General features: G+C 38.0%; 2 protein-coding genes across 3 annotated transcripts in view; one reads left to right on the top strand and one right to left on the bottom strand.

Moving 5' to 3' along the window:
- Positions 1–211: 211 nt before the first annotated feature.
- LOC145773916 (uncharacterized) overlaps positions 212–19,662 on the top strand; it is a 41,517-nt gene continuing 22,066 nt past the window's right edge. Inside the window, exons 1-3 of one of the 2 annotated variants that reach the window (XM_082585043.1) lie at positions 643–671; positions 4,445–4,594; positions 15,571–15,717. In XM_082585043.1, coding sequence (XP_082441169.1) covers positions 4,493–4,594; positions 15,571–15,717 — 249 coding nt within the window. In that variant the 5' untranslated portion in view covers positions 643–671; positions 4,445–4,492. Of the gene's footprint in view, positions 672–4,444; positions 4,595–15,570; positions 15,718–19,662 lie in introns of both variants that reach the window. The other variant, XM_082585050.1, reaches the window with a different exon arrangement.
- On the bottom strand, positions 18,544–19,190 carry LOC145774778 (uncharacterized). Its single transcript, XM_082586090.1, has 2 exons — positions 18,881–19,190; positions 18,544–18,800 (listed from the first exon to the last, which is right to left on the bottom strand). Exons 1-2 carry the CDS (start codon positions 19,179–19,181, stop codon positions 18,544–18,546), a joined length of 558 nt encoding a protein of 185 aa, XP_082442216.1. The 5' UTR covers positions 19,182–19,190.

The following is a 19,662-nucleotide window of genomic DNA, read 5'->3' as shown; positions in this document are numbered from 1 at the left end:
TTCTTCGCAGTAATCTAGGATAGGGTTGGTTATGTTTCAGAGTGACGAAGAAAAACTGACAGAATTAAGATTTCGACTGGTCTTCAGTTGCAAGATTTTAGAGAAGCATTAAACAGTCGTCGGCTCCAGCTCATGTCCGAGCATTGGTTTCGTTTTCAAATTGAATTTGATTTTAGATAGTGATGTCGTATGCGGCTTTGGAGGCCCAGTTTATGATGGAAAAGACGTGGGCAAAAGTCACATTGTGTATTGACAGTAAATGTGTCACATCTAAAGTTCTTTCTAGTTTTGTTTTCAGGCGGTGGGATGGCGCAGCGGATAAGGCGTTGACTTTCCAATTATGCAAACCTGGTTTGACTCCCGGCTTACGCTGGTTGTTGACAAACACCGCTCACCTCTACCCAGGGTGTAATAAATTGGGTGGGCGTAGTTGCTGAAGGAAAGGCGGCCGAGAGAAAGGAACTGGCCACCCTATTCTCGTTAGTGCCGAAGGCTTAGTACAATGAGAACCTTATCTTCTCATCCCCCAAAGCTTGAATCAAGTATGGGACCCACCTTTACCTTTCAACAATGACATTACACCAGATGAAGAGCACATGGACGCTCCATATGTATATATGTGTCACTGTGATTTTGACTTGTTTACATGGTTTGTTGGTTCACCTCTTGAGGTAATGAACTGGGCAAGTTCTACTTTATACATATATATTTGTTCACCTAAAAAATGCTAAAGGGCAATGTAGTACAATGGCAATTACATGACAATGTGCTTGTACCTACCGTTTACTAATGCAACGACTGTTATGTGAGCAGTGACTGTTTTTTTGTGGGTCATTCAATAGGGTGGAGTGAAAAAAATAAAAATCACTAATTCAAAAAACGTCCCCTCTCAATAGTTGCCTTTTGTCCCAAAACTAAGTTTAAAAGTGGTTTTGAGAAGTTACCTCGAATACTCAGGTGACAACCTTGACGCAAAGGTCATGCAGGGGTCAAATCCCATAAAAATGCCATAACTCTGTGAGCGGTGATGCTAGGGAGATAATTTTGATGCCAAAAGAAGCAGAATGTGCACTTTTCTATCTGTCTCAAAAGAATTTTTTTCGAAATTTCTCTAGATGAGTCCGATTCGGTGAGTCCGATTTGGTGAGAGCCTTTTTCGGTGAGAGCCTTTTTCTGTGAGAGCCCTATTTGGTGATTTTTTTGAATTTTTTTTTGAAAATTATCGGGTACCGTAGCCTAATTAAAACCCTTAACCCCAAACCCAAAAACCCAAACCCCAAAAAACCCCAAACCCCCAAAAAACCCTAAACCCCCAAAAAACCCAAACCCCCAAAAAACCCAAACCCCCAAAAAACCCCAAACCCCCAAAACCCCAAACCCCCAAAAAACCCCAAACCCCCAAAAAACCCAAACCCCAAAAAAACCCAAAACCTCAAACCCCCAAAAAACCCCAAACCCCCAAAAAAAACCCAAAACCCCAAACCCCCAAAAAACCCCAAACCCCAAAAAACCCAAACCCCAAAAAAACCCAAAACCTCAAACCCCCAAAAAAACCAAAACCCCCAAAAACCGCAAACCCAAACCCCCAAAAAACCCCAACCCCAAAAACCCCCTAACCCCAAAACCGCAAACCCCAACCCCCAAAAACCCCAACCTCAAAATCCCCCAACCCCAAAAACCCCCATACCCCAAAAACCCCCAACCCCTATGCCCTAACCCCTATCCCCCTAACCCTATAACGGCAATGATAATTAGGCTACGGCGCGCAATAATTTAAAAAAAAAAACTCACCGAATAGGGCTCTCACCGAAAAAGGCTCTCACCGAATCGGGCCATTCCGTCGCTAGATATATGGTTATTTTCACAAAATGTAATTTTCAGGTCAAATATGAATAACACATAGCATTATGCACAGTTTAACATCACCATAACATAATCACTCCACAAGAAATCAGCACAATGAGTATGATATATCTCTAACCAATGAAACACACATTTGAGTGGTTTTAGAGCAAGCACAAGCACAGGATGGTAAAAACAAACAAATTAAAATTGGGTTTCATAATATTACAATAGCCTAGACGACAGACGTTAAATGCCAGTTTTATGCAGGGGGAAATGGTATCGGCAGGAGGACCTAAGATTGAAATTGCTTTTTGGTATTGTATTGCTTCATCAGTTTTCATGACCGAATCTTTAGCCTGATCAGACCGTCACGTCTGTTGAAAGCCAGCTACTGCTGATGAAGCTTTGGTTACAAGCTTTATGTGGCACTCCACAGCTTAATTATGACATGGGTCGCGCATAATGAGCTTTTCTTCTCTGATTTTTTCGATGTCGCAGTTACTCAGGTGTCGAATTTCTGGTGGTTTGTTGGTTTGGTCAGAATTTAAGTTCACAAGTTTGTAGTAAGATTTAGCATGAACGTTGATTGCTGGAACATTGAATTTTCCCTTATGGACAGAAGCTACGGATTCTTCCCCATCGGCTGGCTTGTTTTGGACTGGTGCTGCTTCGCTTTCAGGCACTTCATTTTCGATTGAAAATTGTTCAATGACCCTCTCAAACTAAGGATTTTGTTCACAGCTAAATGACGAACTGTCTCATCATCATCTGCCAACATCCCCAGGAGAATGTTTTCTTAGTGCGTAAAGAATGCATTTCGCTTAAGGACATCCAGTGCAATCTTCTTGACTTTATTGTTCGGAAATTTGACGCCTCTTTGTAGCATGTTGAAGAAGTTTTTCGGTCCATCTGCGATCGAGTGGAAGTGCTTGATTTCAAACCATGCCGGAAAGTAAACTCTAATGCAAAATTCTACGATTGTTGTCAATGTTGTGGTCGTTGTACATAAACATAGAAACGGGGTATGTGACAGGCCAAGGTCAGCCACCTTGCATGGGAAAGTCCTCCAACTTCGAGAAGCTCGAGATCTTCATCAACAGTGCCCAACATTACGGCCATGCAGATTCTGTACTCATAATATTCGTCATTTAGCTGTGAACAAAATCCTTAGTTTGAGAGGGGTCATTGAACAATTTTCAATTGAAAATGAAGTGCCTGAAAGCGAAGCAGCACCAGTCCAAAACGAGCCATCTGATGGGGAAGAATCCGTAGCTTCTGTCCATGTGAGAAAATTCAATCATGCTAAATCTTACTACAAACTTGTGAACTTAAATTCTGACCAAACCAACGAACCACCAGCCAATCGACACCTGAGTAACTGTGACATCAAAAAAATCAGAGAAGAAAAGCTCATTATCCGCCACCCATGCCACAATCAAGCTGTGAAGTGCCACATAAAGCTTGTAACCGATGCTTCATCAGCAATAGCTGGCTTCAACAGACGTGACGGTCTGATCAGGCTAAAGATTCGGTCACAAAAACTGATGAAGCAATACAATACCAAAAAGCAATTTCAATCTTAGGTCCTCCTGCCGATACCATTTCCCCCTGCATAAAACTGGCATTTAACGTCTGTCGTCTAGGCTATTGTAATATTATGAAACCCAATTTTATATTTGTTTGTTGTTACCATCCTGTGCTTGTGCTTACTCTAAAACCACTCAAATGTGTGTTTCATTGGTTAGAGATATATCATACTCATTATGCTGATTTCTTGTGGAGTGATTATGTTATGGTGATGTTAAACTGTGCATAATGCTATGTGTTATTCATATGTGACCCGAAAATTACATTTTGTGAAAATAACCATATATCTAGCGAAATTTCGAAAAAAACTTCTTTTGAGACAGATAGAAAAGTGCACATTCTGCTTCTTTTGGCATCAAAATTATCTCCCTAGCATCACCGCTCACAGAGTTATGGCATTTTTATGGGATTTGACCTCCGCATGACCTTTGCGTCAAGGTTGTCACCTGAGTATTCGAGGCAACTTCCCAAAACCACTTTTAAACTTAGTTTTGGGACCAAAGGCAACTATTGAGAGGGGACGTTTTTTGAATTAGTGATTTTTATTTTTTTCACTCCACCCTATCATTCAAGACTACTTTAAGTAAGACTTCAAAATTTTTTAAATCCCAAGTTTTTGTGTTCAACAGTTTTGACGTTTTCTCAAATTAAGATACAATTTCTTCTAACACTCATAGCAAAAGACGCATAAATATGCCACTTTCTCGCAGTAAATTTGATTTTATTAATTTAGCATGACACCTCCTTGACGAGCAAGTTTATATACTTTGTCTCTTGCTTCTAATTTCTTTCAGTTGACAAGTTTTATGACACAAATACTGGTACTTTTGTTTTATTATATGAAACGTCTATTCTTAGTCAATAGCCTAGCTTTCCCATGATGAACAATTGTCAGTATAGGCTACAGAGTATGTTTGACAAGACATCTTGGCATTTTACGATTTTGACAACTGTGCAATTGTTATGGAAACATGATTATTATATTCTTAACAAAGGTATTTAACATTTACAGAAAGAAAATGAACATCAGTGTCTATGAATTAATAAATTTTGCATAAATATGTCAGACTCATCGATAATTTTTGTAAAACTTCCATCTCAAGAACACTTTTGTCATGTCATTGTGAAAGCAACTAGTGAAAAGTTTAACTTTCATTTGCAAGTATGAAATTGAATTTCTTAGCTAATTAGCTAGACATAGTTCTTCAATGAAACTGTGCCTTTATTTGAATGTATTTTAAAAAGTTTAGTATCAAGTCACAGCTAACATCTTTTTATAACTAACTCTAATGTTCAGGATCCACTCCTCTCGTACTTTCTGTGGCATCCCATATTTCTTGCTCAAAGCATCCCTGGTTGAGAACCCCTTGTTTAAGACAAAACTATGTTGATTGAACTATTTTTATAAACCCTACTACACCTTTTTGCACTATTAGACATCAGTTTGTTTGCCTCATATAGCGTACCTACATACACAGTTAGTAAAAGTACAAAGTTACATTTAATGTTAAGGTACATACAAAGTTGACTTGGTGATATCAACACTCAACGGGTCTGCTACTATTCGGTGAGTCCGATTCGGTGAGTTCCTAACCTCTAACCCCTAACCCTAACTCCTAACCCCTAACTCCTAACCCCTAACCCTAAAACGGCAATGATAATTAGGCCACGGTACCCGATAATTAAAAAAAAAAATTGAAAAAATTCCCCGTTAAGGGATCGGACTCATCGAATCGGGCCATTCCGACACTCAACAGTATTACATCATTGTACATTATCATTACAAAACATCGTTACACAAAGCTAGTTTAGTATTATATTTTATTTAAAAAATGATGATCAGGATGGACGTTACTGCATTGATCAACTTCAAAATATTTGATTTCAAAATTTTCTTCGAATCCACTTATTGCCTAAAAAGAGGCCAAGCAATTAAGCATTTAATGATAATGCAATTCTATTGGTTATTAATTATTAACAATGTACATTAGAGTGGTTCAAAAAAATACAATTTTCTCAGAATCTTCCTCCACAAGGCTTAAAATGTGCCATTTCCCCATAGAAGTGCCCTTGCAAAAAATTAGACTGATTGGAAGTCGTTTAAAGGTCAATCAGATTTTCACTTTTTTACCACATTCTGCCTATGTCAAACCCTATCGCACACAGGCCGATATTGTGTACAAGAATTACAGAGAGGGAAATGCCCGCTATCATCTTGAAAACCACAGCAGAGAATGAGCTAGACTTCTATATGATGCAGAATTAAACTTAGTGTGTATGTAAACAGATTTATTAACTTAACACCCAACAAAGCAAAAATCTTATTTCCATACTAAACTATCGGCAATTCGGCATCTACCATTATTATTGAAAAACACTCGAAACCGGCATTAGTCTCATCAGTCATCACTTCAATCATTTTCATGAGACTCAGAAACAGTACCAGTACCTACTGCAGTTAGTAAGCATCTACAGGAAAAGGTTTCCGGTGCCAACCAAAGCAACCCTTAATCTCAACAAAGCCTGAAATGAGACTGTGACGAAAACAGTGGCCGAATGTCATATCTGATTTAACACCACAGTCCTTGATGCTAACATTGTATTTTAATTCATTTATCGTGATATGGATGTCTCTTTGTGATAAAAGGAAAATTGTATTATGTTTAAACTTATTTAACCTATCAAAATAATTGAAGTGATGACTGATGAGACTACTGCTGGTTTCGAGTGTTTTTCAATAAAAATGGTAGATGCCGAATTGCCGATAGTTTAGTATGAAAATAAGATTTTGCTTTGTTGGGTGTTAAGTTAATAAATCTGTTTACATACACACGAAGTTTAATTATGCATCATATAGAAGTCTAGCTCATTCTCTGCTGTGGTTTTCAAAACAATAGGGGGCATTCCCTCTCTGTAAGTCTTGCACACAATATCGGCCTGTGTGCGATAGGGTTTGACATAGGCAGAATGTGGTAAAAAAGTGAAAATCTGATTGACCTCTAAACGACTTCCAATCAGTCTAATTTTTTGCAAGGGCACTTCTATGGGAAGATGGCACATTTTAAGCCTTGTGGAGGAAGATTCCGAGAAAATTGTGTTTTTTTGAACCACTCTAATGTACATATTATATCTAGACTAGGGGTCACCAAACTTTTTTTCTCTGATGGCCGGATTGCTGCGAGACTAACACCTGCGGGCTGGATGCAAATTGCAAAAAGTTATACAACTATTTAGAATCTCCATTGACCTCAATTGAGCAAGTTCTCACGGTTCCGGCCTGCGGGCCGGAGGTTGGTGACCTCTGATCTAGACCAACGGTTGGCAAATAGGGTGGAGTGAAAAAAATTTTTTTTTTCAAATCAAAAAATCAGATTAACCAAAATTGGCGTATGGACCTAAAACCAACTTCTGAGAAGGTTTTGGGTTTGTGCCATCTACACCAAGGTGGCCCATAATTTTTAAAGGTCATCCGAGGGTCAAATTTCATGAAAATCCCATAACTTGGAAACCGGTTAAGCTAGAATGTTGGTTTTTGGCTTAAAAGTTCCAGAAGGTCCATGTTTATATATGCTCTAATGCAACTTTTGTCTCTATTTTAACTATATAAGCTGATAATAATAAAAAATGACGTTTTAGTTTGAAAGCTATGTAATGTGGAGAATTGAAAATGCTATATTTGAATTATTTGCACCCATAGTTATGTGTTAAAGCATAATAGGTACAAACTGACTAAGTACTGCTTAAAATACCTTCTAAGTAGTTAGTACAAAGGATATGCAAGCAACAATCATGGATATGTGACAAACAAACTCAATGACAAAAATAATGTAGCAAAGACTCAAATGCAATAATGTTACAATGCTATTTGACATTAAGTTTCAAAATTTACATCTTTGGTTTCCATGAAATTTATTAGAAACTACTTACAATCAGGGTCACATTATAAAAAATATCATGTGGTGAAAAAATATTGAAAACCTTCAACCTGAAAACATTAGGACCATCAAAGTCAGAAAAAATATATTTCTACTCTAATCCATTGCAAATTTGGGCAAGGCTGACTCTGCTTTGGTAAAGACCCTTGATAAAGACCAATCTTAATCCACCACTGTTTGCAATGAGTGTTACAGAAACCATGACATCAACTCATTTATAATTACACATATCCAGTGGCAATACACAGCCAGGGGCTCCGAGAGGGGGAAAGTCGGGCAACTTTCCCCCCTAGCAAAATATTGTGAAGGAAAAACGAGTAGTTTTTCGTTTGTGCACGTTTGAGGGGGGCCCATTTTTGCCACTAAAATGATAGTGTAACAACTTAAAAAAAAAAAAAATTTTGAATAAAATAGGCAGTTCCAAGTATTTTTCGATCATAGCATATGCAACTTCAAATGTATCTCATCAAGAACGAATCATTCTTGTATTAAGGTAGGCATTGTTAAACTGTTTCAAGACGTAAAATTTGATGCCTGTTAAGCCTACTGATTTCTGCATCATCAGTTTTCTATTGTTTTAACTTAAAAACTGGTGCTGCTGCGATTGGCTAAGCGTGTAGCCTACTATTTTTGCTTGACCAACGGAACCTTGACTTCAAAAACTGCATTGGCCAGGCGTAAGTCCACCGGTGTTAGCTCAGTGGTTATGCGCCCGGCTCGAGATCATGCAGCGCTGGTTTGACTCTCGTGGTCATATCATTTTTGGAGTAAGTGATCAACTGTAGCTTGTGTCATTTTCAAGTGTAACCAGGCCAGATAGGAAATTCAAAATAAAGCTGCCTCATTCAAGAAGCCTACTTGAGCAGTTTCAAATCCATCCTTCTCTGCATTTGTTTTTCCTTTACAATATTATGCTAGGGGGGGAAGTTGCCCGACTCCCCCCCCCCTTCTCGGAGCCCCTGGCTGTGTATCGTTATTGGATATGTGTAATTATAAATGAGTTGATGTCATGGTTTCTGTAACACTCATTGCAAACAGTGGTGGATTAAGGTTGGTCTTTATCAAGGGTCTTTACCAAAGCAGAGTCAGCCTTGCCCAAATTTGCAATGGATTAGAGTAGAAATATATTTTTTCTGACTTTGATAGTCCTAATGTTTTCAGGTTGAAGGTTTTCAATATTTTTTCACCACATGATAATTTTTATAATGTGACCCTGATTGTAAGTAGTTTCTTATAAATTTCATGGAAACCAAAGATGTAAATTTTGAAACTTGATGTCAAATAGCATTGCAACATTATTGCATATGAGTCTTTGCTACATCATTTTTGTCATTGAGTTTGTTTGTCACATATCCATGATTGCTGCTTGCATATCCTTTGTACCAACTACTTAGAAAGTATTTTAAGCAGTACTTAGTCAGTTTGTACCTATTATGCCTTAACACACAACTATGGTTGCAAATAGTTCAAATATAGCATTTTCACTTCTTTGTTGCATAGCTTTCAAACTAAAACGTCATTTTTTATTATTATCAGCTTATATAGTTAAAATAGAGACAAAAGTTGCATTAGAGCATATATAAACATGGACCTTCTGGAACTTTTAAGCCAAAAACCAACATTCTAGCTTAACCGGTTTCCAAGTTATGGGATTTTCATGAAATTTGACCCTCGGATGACCTTTAAAAATTATGGGCCACCTCGGTGTAGGTGGCACAAACCCAAAACCTTCTCAGAAGTTGGTTTTAGGTCCATACGCCACTTTTGGTTAATCTGATTTTTTGATTTGAAAAAAAAAATTTTTTTCACTCCACCCTATTGGCAAACTGCATCTTGCGAGCCGCATGTGGCTCGCCAACATCTTTTTTGTGGCTCTTCTAGCTGAATAGTATTATAATGTTGAGAAAGTGTCATCTCATAACTCAACAGTCTATATCAGACACAGCTCAAAAGTTTTCAAAACAAAGTCAAAGTTTTATAGAGACAAATGTTAAACACATTCTGTGATTTTCTCAGTGTCAGTATCAGAACAAATGTTAGAGGCAAGGTCAGACCAAATTGAAAGAATACAAAAATTAAATTGCAAAGATTGCAGGAATTAAAATTATGCTTTGATTTCCTTAATGTAAATTCATTCAATGGTGATGTACTAGTCACGGCTATGGCTGTCCAGTTTTCCAACTGTTTGCTACATGCTCGTATGCTTTAGAAATGGAACTGAATGAAACACAAGAAACGTGGCTCTTATTTAATGTTATACTACAATTGAGTTTGGAAGAAAGGTTCATGAGTGTAAAAGACATTTCTGCATTTATCGGGATATATTATTGTGAATCTTTATAGTCTAAAATGAAGTTTGTGAAATCATGGTATCCTGCAATCCTAACAAATGAATGCTTGGAAGATTTAATTCGTACCACTTCAGTCTTCGGAATTAACATATTTTCACTTCGGCAAAAACGTTGCTAAGGCCAAACGGCAGAAGTTGAAATTGCCTCGGCAATTGCTGTGAACATTTATTACAAAAAAATTGTACCAAAGCATGTAAAACGAGAAGCGAAAAATATACTAGAGTAGTCTATCAAGACCGCATTGTTTAATTTGTTTTGATGTAATAATACCAAAAGTAGCAATAAAGCGAGCAACGCTATACGCATGCTGTTACCGTAATTCACGCTAAATAACAAACGGGGAGGGAAAGTAAGTTAATTTTTGGTTGATTCAACGTTCGAGTCAGCACAAATCGATTTAATTTTCCCGGCGGGTTATATTGCCTAACCACAATGCCAAATAAGAAATTTACGTTTGTTTTACATCAGCGGTTCTTAAACTGGGGGGCGCGCCCTCCTTGGGGGGCGCGAAAGGTTCACAAGGGGGGCGCGAGCGATGTCAAACTATGTGACTAAACGTCGCGTAATGAAATTTTGGAATCGTAATGAAATAGTTTAATTTAGTCTAGTGCCGGTAGGTTGTAGTCTTGCCATGTTGTAGTCTTGCCTTGCCATGACATATTCCAAGTTATCACCACATTTTTTGACAACAATGGTCTAAAATGGGATAAACTTGTGGGTGTCTGCACTGACGGTGCTCCAGCAATGATTGGATCTAGAAGTGGATTTATTGCCAGGATAAAAGTCCCAATGCCATTGAATCTCACTGCGTGATTCACCGTGAGGCTCTGGCCTCCAGGACTCTACCAGCTGCAATGAAAGATAAGCTTACAGTAGGCTAATCATACGAGCCGTCAACTTCGTCAAAACCAGTGCCCTGTGCCGTCAATACGAGACTGTTTACCAAGCTGTGCAAGGATATGGATTCGAACCATGAGACTCCCTCTTCCATACATCTGTTTGTTGGTTATCGAAAGGTAGCCTAATATGTTAGCCCGCGTGTATGAAATGAGAGATGAACTGATGCTGTTTTTGGAAGCTCATGAGAAGCAAGATCTCCTTCTGCCATTTTCATCAGAGAAGTTTCAGCTGGAGGTGGCATACCTCGTGGACATTTTCGAGGCCCTCAATAACTTAAATCTGCTCTTGCAGGGCAGAAATACTAACCGGATTAATAGCTATGATTCCATTCGAGCATTTGGCACCGCCGAATACAAATAGGAAATGCAGCTTCATTTCCCAACCTAGATACTGCACTTGACAAAAAGCAACTTGAACTGGAAGGTGAGCTTAAGGCTGAAGTGGAGGCTCTCCTTCAGCTTTTGAAACAAGAATTCGAATGCTATTTCCCAGACTTGGGTGACACCGACCTTCCAGAATGGAAGATGACAAGAAATCCCTTTCGTGTTATGCAAGAGGAATTCTTGGAAATAAAGTGTAACTCCACTGCAAAAGACGATTATGAAGCAATGCCACTAACTGATTTTTGGGTTAAATATTTGCACATATACAAGAGAGTGGGTAGCGTGGCGATACGCACACTTCTTCCGTTTTCGTCCACTTATCTGTGCGAAAGTGGCTTTTCTACACTTCTGAACATAAAAACAAAACATCGAAACAAACTTATTGCTTGTGAAGCCGATCTGAGGTGTGCATTATCAGCTACAAAGCCTCGAATAAAACGTTTGGTTTCCGAAAAGCAATTACGTCCCTCACATTGATGAAAGCTAAATATAAATTCCTGTAGTCATTACACTTTAATGTTTGTTAATTTTGTAGTTTGGTGGGGCGCAAGTTTGGATGGCACGTCAAAGGGGGGCGCGGCTCAAAAAGTTTAAGAACCCCTGTTTTACATTAATTCGACATCTAGCGACCTTGAATTATCATAAAATAATGTTAATTACTCAACCAGGTACCGGTAACGAATTAATAGCTCTCTGTGAGAAGATTTTCCTCGATTTACGTATAAGCTATTACAGGCCTCGAAATTCGTTTTTGTTGATGGCGGACAAACGTGTCCGGTCTGAGCAGCTATCTCGGCGGACAAATTAAGTCTCACGGCGGACACACCAGTTTTAGCGTCGATCGTCACGCTTAATCACTTTATCTTGATAATTCTTCGCCATTTGAGAACTATAGCTACGGTTTAGAAGGCTTTTTAAAATTTCAGCGAAGTCACTGACTCTGAAAAGCTTTTATCAGACCAACAACGTGCGCTTGAAGAGTCAAAGCGCCGAGTAGCTGCTTAATATGCCGCATAACTAATTAACTTCCACCGAACGAGGTCGTGTGGCTTCTTGCGTCACAATGCTCTGGACACGAGTTGAAAAACTTCTACACTAACGCTACTATTTTCTGTTGTGCAAAGTTTCACTAGGCTTTTTTCTTTAGGTTTATTTTTGCGAGTCATATGAGCGAGAGTGAATTTTCCCTGGGCCTTTTCTTTCTTACTGTAATACCAAAACTAAACAAATTTTGCTGCATCTTGCTGTAATAGCCTACTCGTATTATCTAATTTTGTAACCAACCTTGCCTTATCAATATTACTCCGAGTCAAAGCCAGACATTGTGACATAAGACTTGAACCAATGCTTGAACTAAGTTGCGCGTAATTAGTGTAAAAGTACCGGTACTCCCATCGGTTCTTAGCGAATAATTCACCTTTGTTACGCTGATTCAATGTTGAAGCAACGTAAAAATCGAAAGTTTTCCTGCTTGAATGAAAACTAAGGGATACAGTATTAACATTTTCTAGATGTAAATAGGAAACGCGGTTGTCCAAGAAGAACGTGGAAACAACAAGTGAAGGATCAATTTAAAAAAGTCGGACTGAAGGAGGAAGATGCAAGGGACAGGATGAAATGGAGAAAAGGGATTAAAACAATTGCTGCGCGGAAACAATCGGCCACCCCCACTAGTGGGAAACAAACCGACGATGGATTATGATGATGATGAGATGCGCGCTAGAATGCGCAGGAAATTATATATTTGCAACAATTGCTCGTGCTATGCAATGACGATTTCTACCGCTATTTCTCGGCGGACAAATATGACCGATCTAGATGGTACTTCCCGCGGACATCACATGCTGTGACGGCGGACATGACCGCCGTGTCCGCCGTGAATTTCGAGGCCTGAGCTAACATAATTTCGACACAATTGGGACACTGCGAGCAACACAAACAAGTAGTCAGAATCGGTATCATCAGATGCTGTATCAGCTGGACAAAATAACGGAAAGCGAGATGCAATAGGGAGTAGATGCTTACAATAATTTGACATCTAATGGCATTAAATCAATGCAAACATGGTGATATTTTTATAAAAGATTCAATTCTTCCAGCTGGGCCCGTGACAAAGCGCAAGTAGGAAGTAACCCAAATAAAACATCCAGCAATAGTAAGATTCAAATCAACATCCTAGTCTGGTGTAGTCTAAGAAAATTAGTTTTTTTGTAATCTTGTGGTCCTTACAAGCACTCGTGTGGCTTCGGCATTTTTATTGCTGACGCTAATGTGCCATTCATGCATCGGCAATTTCGAAGACTGCCACTTTAATAACACTTATTATATAGTCCAAACTTTCAAAAATTAGAAATCAAACAAAAACCTAATGTTGTTTTTGTTAAGTTATTTTATGTCGGAATGGCCCGTGTCGGTGAGTCCGATTCAGTGGGTTTCCTATTCGGTGAGAGCCCTATTTGATGATTTTTTTTTAAATTATTGGGTACCGTAACCTAATTATCATTGCCATTATATGGTTAGGGGTTAAGGGTTAGGAGTTAAGGGGTAGGGGTTAGGGGGATATGGTTTGGGGGTAAGGTTTAGGGTTGGGGGTAGGGTTTGAGGGTTGGGGTTGGGGGTTTAGAGTTGGGGTTGAGGGTTAGGGTCTTATTTCAACATTTAGCGACGTTAAAACGATGTAAAAGCGGCAATGATAATTAGGCTACGGTACCCGATAAATTAGAAAAAAAATTCAAAAAAAATCACCGAATAGAGCTCTCACCGAATCGGACTCACCGAATAGTAGCAGACCCATTTTATGTACAGTTTGTATCATTTACCTATTTTAACAACACACATTTTGCAGCTCCCCAGTGGTTGTTACTTTTAGCAAGTGACTCTTTTATTGAACAAATTTACCCACCCCTGATCTAGACTATCCAATCACTCAAAAAGAGTTGTACCTTCAACTTTCATTACAATAAGCCAGTGATTCTCAAACTGTGTGCCGCGGCACACTAGTGTGCCGCCACAGATTCTCAAGTGTGCCGCGAATCTTTTTGAAATTTTGGAAAAGAACTGTATAAATATTTAAAGTAAGCAATTCAGACAAGCATAATGGGACTTAAAAGCGCTTTAACTCCTTCAATAGATGATGAATAAGCATATGTGACAATGAAATCAATTATGGCATTGCCGATACAGCAGGGTAATTGCCATTGGGCTGCTATGTTAGCTATTGCTAACATTACTTCCCACCATTTGGAAGCAATGAATCAAGCAATCTTTCTGCGGAAGAAGAACAGCTCATTGATTTACGAAACAACTCATTTTTTCAAACGCTGTTGCCATAAAAAATTTGGATGCGTTTTGGCTGTCTGCTTCCAAATTCTATTTCATGATCCGTGCAAAAGCAATCATAATTATATTACCATTTGCATCTTCATGGCTATGTGAACATGGCTTTTCTGTTTTGACTGAAATTAAAAGCTGTAAACGAGAGAGACTGCTTGGAATTGACGATGAAATTCGGGTATATGTTTGTCAACCATGCAACCTCGTTTCAGTCGAAGCTTATATTGGTATAAACAAGCATTGACACGCATTGACATCCATCGCATTGACACGTGAAAATATTTTTTTTTAAAGCAACTTTTCTTCTTTTGTAAGTGTGCCGCGTGCGTTTTATCTTTTTTCTAATGTGCCACAAGCTGAAAAAGTTTGAGAACCACTGCAATAAGCACTGTACTCATCAGACATCTGCTAAATGTTTTGTTTTCATTGGCAATGCTTTTGTGGCTGTGATAGCTAAAGGCATCTACTTTACTAGTACTACCCCACCCAGCTACCCATCATTCACATTGCAAACTCTTTAGGTATCTACAACTTTCCATATTCATTGACCACCTGGTAAATATCTTGATCTGCTGTCATGTATACTGGTTGTATACTGAGCACAATAAAAGTAGCACAATTGCTGGAATACTGGCACCAGTTTATGACTAAAGGACACATAGACTCCTTTTGAGTCTGAGTTCTGTCAAATGTAAGATAGTTAATAGTCAATCTTTACCTGGCATTGCAGACAAAGGGTGTAAAAAATATATATGTAAATGTTTTTCTATAGTCCAATCAGACCACCAAGTTTCCAAATAGAAAAGTTTTGATTTTATATGCACAGTTTTATTTTCTCAAAATTGATGTTACACCATTGCTGTGACTGGAAATATCTTTTCGACATGGACATGTAAAATTCAAATAACTAAAACAATGTGATTTCTCGGCAATTGCTTGCTGTAGTAGTGAGTACTCAGCCTTGTGCTGATAGCCAGGAAGAACGCTCCGTTCTTCATAAAACAATATGCCATGAATTGAGTGACTTTGTTTGAGATATTAATAGAAGTTGACGAATTAATTCAATGGCTGCTAGCCACCTACCCAAACATCTAAACCGAGTCGCCGCCACTGCCTAAAGGGGGTAAAAGGCAAAACTCCTCGACCCATAGAGTGGCAAAGAAGGTTCAAACAGAGAAGAAAAATAGAATTTTTTCTTTTAGCTACTAAATGTATAATATCTTTTTGTTTTAACAGGTGCTCAAATGCCGTCAGTTGCTTCAAGTTTGCCCCAATGTGATATCTGCCCCACAAATTAATGAGAAAACCCTTATTGATGTCGTGATGCAGGTCGAGTTTTACAAAAGCAAATTTGGAGCTTTTTGTCACAAACTCCAACTAAAGGTAAAATATTATACATATATGCCGTTTCATTTTGCATTTCTTTTCAAGTTGCGCTTCTTATTTACTCAACGTCTTTTCTTGATGCGTCATATGATGCGTCTTTGCTTCGCATAATTTAAACGCCATGTGATATGCCTTTCTCTTATGCTCTGCCGTTTCATTATGCATTTCATTTTTCAATTTCAATGTTTAGATCAGTTATTCATTTTCATTGTAGATATGATCAGCAGTTATTTTTTTGTTACTTGATAAGGGCTAACGTGTGTATGGCCGAAAACGTTTGTAGCTTATAGTTTATGTTCAATTTTAATTGATTATGTTAAATGCCGTGTGGTTGCTTGGTTGTATATGTCTGTGGTTGAAGAAAGTAACCTCTTTACCAAAATTGTATTATACACATATAGCTTGTATGAGTATTATATAGTATAATATATACGATAGAGTGGAGTGAAAAAAAATTTTTTTTCCAAATCAAAAAACATGGGGTCTGTATACAGGCCAAATGACCCAAAACGGATTTTAAAAACATTTTTTGGGGGTAGCTGTCAATATTGGCAGCGCTACCACCACCTGGTGGCCACAAGCGAGCAAAATTTCTTGAATACACCATAACTTTTGATACACACATGCTAGAAGGTTGGTTTTGATGTCTATAGATGCCAAATACATATTTTTATATTTACTCTAAGAGACTTATTTTCTTTAAAATGCTTATAAATTAAGTTATTTGCAAAAAACTGATTTTTTGCATTAAAATTCAATGAAAAAGTATAACTTTAATTTTAGCTGCCTCTGTAATAGCAACCGCTGCTCTGAAAGACCATGGTATTATAACAAATGAAGAAACCACGTTGGTTATAGGACCGTTGCAAGTTGCGAAGAGAACGAGCTAAATACAGCTGAAGAAATGAGTAAGAACGATGATGAGTTGTATATTCAAACGTCGATGGAATATACGTAGATGGAAAAAAAGATTCAACTCAAAGTGTTACCCAAATTAACGGTTAATATTATCGCAATTCTGTGCTTGAAGAGCATTATGTAATAGTAGGGGAACCTGGTGAGTTCTACTGGTCTCATGTAATTCCTGAAGATGGAAAGGGCATCAGTATTGCAAAAGTGCTTCATGACGAATTGGAAGGAACTGTTCTATTGGATCATCTTTGTGTGATAAGTAGCGATGGCACAGCATCCATGATGGGAGCCCATCGAGGGGCAATTCACTGCTTGGAACAATTAATAGGTGGGCCATTTGTTTGCTCCATTGCAATGAGCTTCCTTTGCATCATGTTTTTATGGAAATTGATTGCGCAACCAAGGGGCCTGATTCCTTTTCTGAAAATATTGGGAAATGCTTATCTGGATCTGTTTCTGATTGGGATATAGTCCCATTCCATTTAAAGCAATCTCCAGTGTTAATTTTCCAGAATTACCAAATGCTATTATGGATGATCTCAGTTCGGATCAGGTATTACTCGTACATGATATGTTGGGCGGTAATTCTTGGTGATGTGGATGCAGATCTTGCATTATTAGAAGTCGGTGGGCTGTGTCACTCAAGATGGCTAACTGTTGCGTGTAAGATCTTAAGGAAATAATTTACTAACTAGTAGTAAGTTATTACAAACTAGTAGTAGTAAACATGAATGTGTTGGAGCTGACAGAACCACCCATTCTATAAAGCTTATCTAATAGCGACATTGATGACGTTAGGAGAACACCCTTCGTGTGAATCATCTTTGCCATAACCAAGCCGTGGAAAGGCATATTAAAGTTGTTACTGAACCAAGTGCATCTGTTGGGGTTTTGCTCAACGTGATGGAATGATTTGTCAAAAACTGAAATCAAGAAAACTAGTAAAAAGATATGACACGAAACAACAAGTTTCCTGTTGATGAAAGTAATGAATAATTTGAATTTGATTAATTACACTGTGCTGCGTTTGAAAATTTTTTCGCAAAGGTCAAAGATGTTTTAAGTGTTTCTGAATCAATTTTTTGCGCTGAAGTCAAAAAAGCAACCATTTTTTTTCAATCAGGTCAAGTTTTTTTTTTATCACATATTTAATTATGCTAGCTTTGGTCATTATTGTGCACAGAGAAACTAATTTCTGTGGTAGCTTAATTGGTCATGCATGTTGTCAATTTTCGCAAGATGGTATTTTTATTTGAATGCAAGGTTTTTGCAATGACAGCCATTTTAAATACTATAAAAATATAATGACACAGTTGAAGTAAAGGCACTTACAACTAACCAAGAAAGCTTCCTAACACAGAATTTTGTTCAATGGCGATCAACCTAACAGTAGAAGTTAATATGTACATTATAGGCACGTAAACACTTAACATCACAATTGTGTTTTAAATGCAAAATACTTGCCAACATCAATGTGTGAAATAGAAACGAAGTGTTCAAAATAGCTTAACACAGAAAGCGTTGTTCGGAACATGATGATATTCCGACGATAAATACAATAACAATATTAATACAAGTGATTTATGCTGACAAAAATTGTCGCTTCAAAGATTTTCTTCTTTGTGTGGAATTGGGAAGATATCTTTTTAAGCACCAACAGTAATCTGCAAGCATGTTTACGTCCCAGTATCCTTGGTACCTTTCTTCCATCTGGCGAAGGTCTTCGTGGAACCTCTCTCCATGTTCTTCGCTGTAGTCACCACAGTTGTCAGGAAAGTAATCCGAATGCGAACTCAGACAGTGCATTTTCACAGACATCCGGGCTCCAAGGGTTGAAAGCTTTCAAGCAGCTCTTTAACCTGTGCTTCGTAATCAGGGCTTCTATTCTTTCTAATCAGGGCTTCTATGCTTCTATTCTTTGGTGAGATTTAAATCTCGTGTTAGGTCATTCAGCTCAAGCTGTGTAAGAGGCTTGGGTTGGCTTGTACTTTGCTCTGCATCCCATGTGTCTTGTTCACTTGCTTCGCTCTCTGCAGATGAAGAACACTCCATTTCACTTATTTTTCCAGGTGGTTCTGGAACAGGGATACCAGGGCCATGTGATACTGGTTTCATGGCTGAAGGAACATCAGGGTACTTCACATATTGTTTGTTTTTCCAGTTTATTCCTGAAATGAAAAAGAACACTGTTACTCTTAAATCAAACAATAAATGAAAATGCCTCCATACAGTACAAGTATCAGCATACCTTGTAAGTTGGTCATGCGAAAATAACAATCAGTGACATGGTCTTTTCCTTCTCTCCATACCATAAGAATACCAAAAGCAAAGCTCTTTATTTTCTTTAGGCTCCATAATCTCAAGCTTTCAACGAATGCTCTACAACATATGTGCGGAGCAAATGCCTTGTCCTGATCGCCTAGTTTTACTCCAAAATACTCATAATATGCTTTCTTAACAAACTGCATAATTTTTGCTTGGCGACTATGCAGGGTGACCTTGCCACATATATAACAGAACCTGTCTGCATCATTTTTGCACTTTCTCATTGTACTGTAAAAACAAAACTTATCATTATTACACAAACGCGTCAAATATACTGACGTGGTAAAGTATTGAGTGCACATAAGTCTTTACATAGTTAATTTCCAAATAAAATACAATAACTATCATCTTAACTGCACACTAACGCAGCCTGTAAAAACCAGTTCATATGTTTAACATTTCAAGCATCGGGTGCATTCGTCATGTTCTTCTCATTGTGATGTCACTGAAGTTTCATCAAAACTAAATTCATTTGCTAAATCATTTTTATGACATCACAAATCTCAATCGCAAGACGCTGAAAGCAGCAGTTGTCGAAAATTTCAAATGCAATTTGCCAAAAAACTAGACCTGATGGAAGAAAACGGATAACAGTTTTGGATTCAGCATCAAAAAGTACACTAAGAACCGTCAATACTTTAGTAACCTTAAAATTAACGCAGCACAGTGTTATGAATGATAATATGAACATGAACAACATGATAT

This window comes from Aplidium turbinatum, chromosome 1 (genome assembly GCF_918807975.1).
Source record: "Aplidium turbinatum chromosome 1, kaAplTurb1.1, whole genome shotgun sequence".
Lineage (NCBI taxonomy): Eukaryota > Metazoa > Chordata > Ascidiacea > Aplousobranchia > Polyclinidae > Aplidium > Aplidium turbinatum.
The sequence above is the reverse complement of the archived record's forward strand: the minus strand, read 5'-3'. Positions and strand labels throughout refer to the sequence as shown.

Coding starts and splice junctions, on each gene's coding strand:
- LOC145774778 (XM_082586090.1), bottom strand. CDS start 19,181: ATGAGAAAGTGCAAAAATGATGCAGACAGGTTCTGTTATATATGTGGC. Junction 18,801..18,880: donor TCGCATGACCAACTTACAAG/GTATGCTGATAC, acceptor TTTTCATTTCAG/GAATAAACTGGAAAAACAAA.